General features: G+C 42.3%; 1 protein-coding gene across 1 annotated transcript in view; it reads right to left on the reverse strand.

Annotated features, from left to right (window-relative positions):
• Positions 1–8,500, reverse strand: part of Hunk (hormonally up-regulated Neu-associated kinase) — a 119,108-nt gene that overhangs the window by 45,107 nt on the left and 65,501 nt on the right. Inside the window, exons 3-4 of the mRNA XM_004645345.2 lie at positions 7,280–7,335; positions 1,711–1,846 (exon numbers count right to left, since the gene is read on the reverse strand). Coding sequence (XP_004645402.1) covers positions 1,711–1,846; positions 7,280–7,335 — 192 coding nt within the window. The remainder of the gene's footprint in view (positions 1–1,710; positions 1,847–7,279; positions 7,336–8,500) is intronic.

Raw genomic sequence — 8,500 nt, forward strand, 5'->3', positions numbered from 1 at the left:
AGAATATATGCAGTGTATTATTTGTTGAAACTGTACTTTCGATTTGATTTGAAACTGTCTCATTGCTATCTGTTTATCAATAAAATTTTGAAAAAAATAAAAAATAAATAAAAAGAAAAGTGCAGCTGCCTCAGGTTTAACACAATTGTGCCAGGATCCAGGATGGGGCAAGTGAGGAAGACAGCAGCACTAAAGGGTCCAGAAATCCTGGTCTGGCATCTTCTCCACCTCTCCTTTCCGATGGCTCCTGCCATTGTTCATAGGTGTAGTCATTGCTTCTGTGTACTAGAGAAAGCAGGTGGCAACAGACCAAGTGGATTGGGAAGAGCCCTCCATGAGGCACAGGAAATGTGACTTTTATCATGGGGCCTAAAACTGAGCAACAGGGAATATGAATTCTTGTCTCCAGTCAAGTGACTTAGCAGAAGGAGCGAGGAGAAAGTTCGGCCTTTTCACAGCCCATGCTTCTCACCTCCATGACAGATAACTGATTTGCTTCTGTGTCACAGGGAGCAGTAAGGGACAGAAATCCCATCCTGGGCATAGAGGATGCTGTCACGCTTATCAAGAGCAGCCTAGGTGTCCGCATGCAGCTCCAACCACCCCCACAGCTCCCTCCTCTTCCTCCTCGAATTCTAGATTTGGAAGAGATACTTATGTCACCTGACCTGGTCCAGAAAAGGTCCCTGTCCCCAGGCTGAGCCTCATCACTACCGCACCTGGCGGCAACACAGTATTTTTCATCCCCAGAAGAGCAGGACTTCATAGGCCGGGGAGATAGCTCAGTAGAATAAGCGCTTGCCTGGCAAGCAAAGGGTCCTGAGTTCAATCCCCAGTACAGAAGAAAAAAAAAAAAAAAAAAAAAAGAGCAGGACCTTAGAAAGAAACTTTCACCTGCAAACCTCTCTTTCCCTTTGGTCTGCCATGTCTCTTGTCTTCTATGTCACCACAGTCACATAACACCCTTGAAGAATCTCTTGATATCTCACGTTCCCATGGTCCTTTTTACTTATTTATGCACAAATTCTCCTTTCATAGCTTTCTGTTTAACACACATTCTCCAACTTTCCTAAAATGGTTCTTTCCCACTGGGAAGAGAGAGGATGAAGGGATTTACAAACAAGAAAAGGACAGACTGTGACAGGTGCCAAAGAAAAAGTGAAGAGGCGAGGCCGGCACAGGGGGACTTGGAGCCTCTGTAGTGGCGCCACTTGTTTTCAGCAGAAAGATGGGAATGCCGGGGGAGTGTCATTCTGGGAAAAAGAAGGGCAGCTGGACAGCCTGAGGTGGGAAGTGGGAGGCGGGGCCAGTGTATCTGAAGACTCATGGGCAGAGGACATGGTGAGGCGCAGAGGCAGGAGGTGGGCTGAGGCAGGATGGGCTCCACACCCATGGTACAAAAGCCTATGGCAGGATCTTGAGAGGGGACCCGAGCAGATCCTATAACCAGAATGTGAGGTCTGAGAGGCCAGGACTTGGCTTGCTGCTCTTCCCAGTACTCTCCTGGATGAATCTAGCTAAGGGCCCTTCTGATGGTAGATGCAGAAAATGTGGCAGTGATGCAGAAGGAAAGCCAGGCTCCAAAGAATCACTGATGATCTGCTCCTGGGCCTAGCTAAATATACTTGCACCAAACAGAATTATTTCCTAAGGAAGGAGCAGTGGCGACAGCAGGGGGGAACACTGACTTTTATAAGCTCAGTAACTCACATGGACCAGACATCGATTTTGGGTCCGTACTTCTTCCTGGCGAGCAGTTCAGGCGCGGCGTAAGCAGGGCTGCCACACTGTGTGCTGAACGGATCAGAGTAACCCAAGATCCCCGCACAGTTGCTCAGGCCAAAGTCTGTGAAGAGAAGAGGACAATTGGACTCCAAATTACAAAACTGCAGAAATAAAGAAGGACAGGAAAGGGGGTGGGGTGCCGCAGGAAAGGAATCAGACTCTCAGGCTAACACATAATTTAGCATCCAAAAGGAAATCAAGCAGCTGCAAACTATAACCTCTGGATAGGCGTCTCAAGACAAAAGAAGGTCAGGTGGTGGCTCCCTTGCCTAACTGGAACATTTTACATCAGTCCTCACTGTAAAATCCAGCTAGAGCTAACAACGCGTTGAACCAAAACGGATTTCCACCAAATATTGTGAATGAGTTGTCCAGGAGAAGGAATGAGGGCTGTGCTTTCGAGGACTAAGGCGGGAAGACAGAACAAGCAGACAGGCTTGCAGTCAGCTGCCTGGCTTCCCAGAGGGGAGAAGCTCAAGGAAGACGGATCTTTCTCTGGCTGGTTGCTGGTGTCACCGCCCGTGACACACAATCCAGCCATCTCGGCTGAGTTTTTGCATTTTGTAAAAATATTTTTTAAAAATTCTTCCCAACTGTATGCAGCACATATGGAAACTTGAAGAGGGGGGAAAAATATACTCAGCCATTTAGGCAACCCTGCAAGTTGGCTGGAAAAATAATGCCGGGAGGCTGGCGATGCCAACCAGACTCAGTGACCTCATGGCGTTGCTTTGTTCCTGGAAGATGAAGGCTCTGGGAAGAAAAGCCCGAAGATCTACAGCTAAGCTGGATCTGTTATGCCTTCCCTGCTGTGTTTACTTTTGATCTTAAAGATACTGCAGCTGCCTGGCAATTAGAGAGCTGTTAGTGTCATGCCCTCCTGGTATCTTCCCTCAATCTTTGTTAATCTCAGAATTAAGATCACAGTTCATCCTTTGAACTTCAGTGTAAATATTATGATTCTACCCCCCAGACAGAAGACTCTCAGGCTACAGGGCTTGGGTAGAGATTGGCTCCAAGTCTGGAACAAAACCCTGGTACTTTCTCAAGAGGCACCATTCATGCCTGGTTTCATTACTTTCTCACTTCACGCTAACGTGTCTGTGCCTGCAAAGCTGCAGAGACACTCAGTACGGAGAGAGCGAGAGTCCATGAAGTTGCCCACAACCTGTGGCTCCCAAGGACACAGCTGAGAAGCTTCCCAACTGTCCTTGGATTCGGCTATGCAGTGAGACAGCTTTTCTAAAGAGTACCCTATTGGAGGAGAGGTCTAAAATCTCTTTAAACTCTGGAGACCACCCAAGCTCAGGTCAGACTCTGGAGAAAGAGTCTGAGCATACAATAAAGACTGGCAAATCAACCCAGCAGGAAAGCTGCATGTTTGAACACTTAGCTTTTGTCCTGTTTCATTTCTTTTCACTCTTCTCCTTCTTCCTCCTATCTTCCCTTACTCCATTTCTCTCTCATTCTTACCCTCAGTCTCTCCCCAATTCCCTTCACAGCAGACCCCATATACCATGTAGAGAAGTCCTCTGGGAGTCCCATGGGTCTCTGGGACCATGTCATTGGAGTAATTATTTGTTATAAAGGACCTGAGGGACTCCATCCTCAAACCCCAGTGTCTTAGATGCAGGATCACAGTTAGCATTGGAGGACTGTTTCACTGATAAGAGTACCTTCTATGGCAAACTGGCAAGACAGTATCCCAGCCCAAACAGGACAGTATAGTACTACTGGGAGTGACATTTTTAAAGGAAAGCTTCATGAACTGCTATGGCAGAGGCCTAGCCTCATAGAAGTCCCCAAAGATCTACCTCTACATTTCTAAGATAAAAGCTAAATTCCCTGCTCCTCCTGTCAGCAGGATTCTAGAACAGCATAAGGGCATCTTATCCAATTCCCTTCTTTGACTCAGCTGATCTGGGTCTCTCAAGAAAGGCAGAGAAAGGAGAAATAAGAGACCAGATCATCCTCCATTGTCCCTGGCAAGTTAGAGCATCGACTCTGACCTTATCTTAAGCCCAGTTTCAACAAGATAAATTAACAGTGAGTCGGGGGAGGGGTGGGAACAGGATCTGCATTTTAAATGACTCGCATGGACCTGGCCAGAAGGATTAGATTTAAAATGCAATGTGAAAAAAAATAACCAGCATGTTTCACATTTGTAATTGTAATTATTAAAATTTTACACATATGCCTATAATTAGAACTGTGAAACTAGAGAGAAGTTTGCCTCCCAGTAATGTCACGTAGGTCTGCCTCCATTAGATTTGGTAAACACATAAGCTAATTATCACCCAGTGTTTCTGAGAGCTGCAAAATGAATCTCCAAAGAACGCCCAAGTGCATGCTGCCTTGGAACATGCACAAAACTGCTCTACACTGTGGCTCTCCCATTTAAAGAATATACTAAACTTACCAAACATCAGACTGCTTTTTTTTTTTTTTTTAAGAGGGAAAAACTTCCTGATTAACTCACACCTTACTCCTGGTAATTCTAGTGAATTTGAAATATGGCTTAAGCAGATTTATTTAAACCAAACTCTTTCAAAGAAAGAGAAACTATTAAGAGGAAATGGTAATAGCTATAATCATCTTTGAAAAACAACTAGGTAATTCCTTTGAAGAAAAACAGGTTCAAAGGGCCTTCAATTTACAAAAAGACTGGGAATGCAGAACTTTGATCCATATTATCCAACCCAATGCAAGAAAACACACAAGCCACTTAGTTAGTCTCCTTCCCTAGAAATCGAAGAAATACAGATTTTGCTACACAAAATGCAATTCCCAGTTGCCCCCTAGGGTAACCTAACATCCCTTTCATTTATAGGTGGAAGGTAGGGCTCCTTAGCTTTAGTTGGTCAAAAATGGAAGTTAATAAAACAGTTCTGAACAGTGGGAAATTCCACCATCAGAGCCTCCATTCTGACAATTTTGAGAATCCTGGCTCCTAGCACCTATTCATTGGCCAATATACTAGGCCTATTTTCTCCTGTTAAATCAAGTTTGGCCTAGAACTGCCTCTGTACATATTTTAAGTCTGGCCTAAATACTCCACCATACATGGTGGCTGTAACCTAACCTGATGTGTAAACAGAGTGTAACCTACCATTATAACAAAGACCTGAATCTCAGCCAATCACAAGCAGTCGACTGTTCAAACCTTGTTCATATAAGACAGTTTTTAGTTGGAACCAATTGGGCTCACTATAACTCAATTCTGTATGTCATATCCTTTTCTCTAGGTATACATACAGTCTACCCATATGATGCACAAGATATCTGAGCCATTGTTCAGGACTACTGTCTACTTCTAGGATCTCAAAGCCAAAGAAAGCTCACAAAATTATATTTGTTGCAATTTCATCTTTTACAGTGAAATACCTATTTAAGTGCCAATGCAGAGGTTGCCGGCTGAGAAGTGATGACTTTGAGGGACTTGAAAAACCAAGTTCCTTATTTTCCTAAGGAACTATCAAACTCACTACCAGATGAGCTATAGGCTCCACTTTAGGTATATAATTTCTTCATATTACTTATACAACAACACCTATAAAGCATTTATCATTTAATTGATCTGTGAGCTACTTATAAATGCACCTGCTATTTATATTGACTAGTTCTTCCAGAATCTTCTGAGAAAACTTCTAAGCATTAAAAAAGTCTGTGCTGGGTCAAGGATATAGCTCAGGGACACAAAGCATGACTCACAAACACAAGGTCATGAGTTCAATTGCCAGGAAAGAAGGAAGGAAGGAAGGAAGGAAGGAAGGAAGGAAGGAAGGAAGGAAGGAAGGAAGGACAAAGAAGGAAAGAAAGAAAAAAAGAAAAAAAAAGAAAGTTTGTCCTTTTCAACATTTGTTACTTCACAGGACCAGTTTAATAATGGTCACATAGGACTAGGACTTAAGGAGAAAGAAGAGGGAGCAAACACCGAGGCAGACAAAGGAGGCACAAGTGACGGTTATAAACAGTAGGGGCAGTGCTTGCTACAGTCCAGAAACTTCCCTGGGTGCACTACTCTCTGCTTGACCTACTAGCTTTGCCTACATGACACCAGTGGAAGTGAATTACTCTAACTTTTACTATAATGTAAATCTGACCTTTATCAAGCCTGTTTTCATACAGTCTGTACGGTTAGGACAACTCTACCACAGTCACCTGCACATTTTCCAAAGACAAAGTACAGTGTTCTCTGCCAAGAAATCTTGAAGAAAAAAAAATCTCCTTTCCTCTCTCCCCATCAAGAGACTCCTTAGTTTCAGGCCCCAGATCAGGCAGTGCAGCAGCACCTTGGTCCACAGGTTTCTGTACCTGGTCCTGTAGGCAACTACAATGCAATAATAAAACACTGGCACCAAAAGAAGGCCCTTTGAGTGCTCTAAGAACCTGCTATGAATAGAGTCTTTAAAATGCTTTGAGGGGAAAAAGCAGTGTGCTCTTAAATGCTAACCTTCTAAGGATGGGCATATCCATCACCACATAGCGGTGCTGCTCGGTCCTCTAGCGCAACGCCTGAAGGCCCTGCACCTTCTTGCTTGTGCCTGGCCTTCACGGGACACCAGCTAGGATTCCAAGGTACCCAGTAAGTCATCTGAGGTATGTTTTGGAGTCTTGACATGATTTGCAACAGTTGCTTAGCAAAAGTGCCTTCTTGAGTACAAGAGTGAGATTCCCAAAGTCTTACTGGCCTTCCTCTTTTCTACTAAAATAAGGTCTTCCAAAGCCATTGAGGTAAAAGAAATTACTCATAGTTGATGTGAGAAAATAAAGAAAAGAGAAAAATAAAAGGTAGTGCTGTTTAATATCAGGGCATAAAAACAATGGCCAAGATCATCTGTATAGGTAAAACAAAACAAAACAGCTGAATTCTTTTAGAGAATGAGCGATGAAGTGAGTTCACTTACGAGTTCTGAATTATGAACCAGTGATGAATTACAGGACCCTGGAGTCTCCTTCCAAGTGGCACAGATCCTAACGACCCCTCTGTGGGGAGCCACCATGACACCATGGGAGGACGGTGAACACTGTATTGACCATATTGACTGTGTACCTTATTTTGGACACCCATAAATTGACTTCAAAGTGGAATAAAATATGTAGAAGCTACAGGCAGCATTTCTGAGCCAAATTGTTTTCCACTATTTGTTTTCCACAATTGTTTTTTTTTTTAAGCAGTAATCCTGTTAATCCAACTAAAAATCACCTCCAGTGAATTTTAATAATCCAAAGAAACATGTGACCAATAAATGCTTATTGATTGATTGCCCAATCAAGTTAGAGTAGTTTCATCTTCCTAATTATGTTTAATTATTTAAGTAAGCTATTAAATTACTGCTAAAATTAACTTTCATCTTCAAAACTATTATTGAATATTAGACACAAAAGAAGATAACCTACAAATCTGATTTGATACAGAACAGGGACAATTTTCAAGGTTGAGAACTGATGCACAACAATTAAAAGATAATCTTGTTTAAAAAAAAAGTCATACCAATCAGCTTGATATTATTGTCTTCATCTAGTAGCAAATTTTCTATCTTCAAGTCTCTGAAATAAACAAAACCACATAACATTTCAGATAGGCATTTGAAATAGCAGCATGACACGTTGCTTCTCAAAGGCAATGAATTATTTTAGAGGCAGTTTCCACCAACCCATACAGGTTTTTGCTAAAACTCAATCATTAAGTAAATATTTATAAGACATGATGTAATTGTCACCAACTATAAAAGGTAACAAAGGATTTCAAAGAAGGCAGAGAGCAAAGAGTGCAGAAGAAACCATGAAAAGTTTCCAGGAGTAGGACCCAAATGGAACCTGGCAGCTAAAGAACAGAGGTCAGAAGAAGGCAGAACACACCACTGACTTGACTTGACTCACTCACCTGTCTTTTTAAGTACTCTAAAAGGCACTCAGAATGTCTAGGATCTGGTATAAACAGAAGCAAAGGTGCTTCTGTATTCTTTGGCAGGCAAGAAATACAAATAATACCCAGGAAGCAGCATCAGCTAGGTAGAAGCAGATCTGGGGAAGCAACTCAAAACACTGGAAATTAATTTATCAGTTCCATGACCGCCATGTTGGAGCCCAAGTGGCCGATGGTGATGATATATTAATTTATTGAGCAAGCAGATATTATCATGGGCATAATAATAGATTCCAGAGAGGTCAGAGTCATAATCTTTGGTGTTATGTTCAAGTACATGTTAACCTGACATGGTCAAAGGAGATCGAGTTTACAGATAAAATAAAGTTTGTTAGTCCAATGACAGGTGGCGACAATGACTGACACTGATTGAGTTAACAGAAGGCAATGAAGGGAGCAACGCAGTCACACAGAGTGTGAGGGGGCCGTGGTATCTGTAAGTCAACTGTAAGCTTCTTGAGGGTTAGAAACATGTGTCTTGCCTACTGCTGCACTCTACATGCCAGAAGCTCAGTCAAGAAAAACCAGTCTAGATTATTAAAGATTTCATTCTGAATTTCAGAAGTGAAGTATATATCTGGGCAAAAGTATATATGTGGGCAAAGAATATATTTGGTCGTTAAAGTCACCAGGGCAATTACAAACTCCAGCATCCTAAATTATAGTCTGTCAACTCAGACACACCTTAAATAGCAATTATGTAAGAATGTTTTCTTCTGTTAAAAAAATACACATATATATGATATCATATATAAACACACACACACACACACACACACACACACA

Source organism: Octodon degus, unplaced genomic scaffold, assembly GCF_000260255.1.
Source record: "Octodon degus isolate 3935 unplaced genomic scaffold, OctDeg1.0 scaffold00225, whole genome shotgun sequence".
Lineage (NCBI taxonomy): Eukaryota > Metazoa > Chordata > Mammalia > Rodentia > Octodontidae > Octodon > Octodon degus.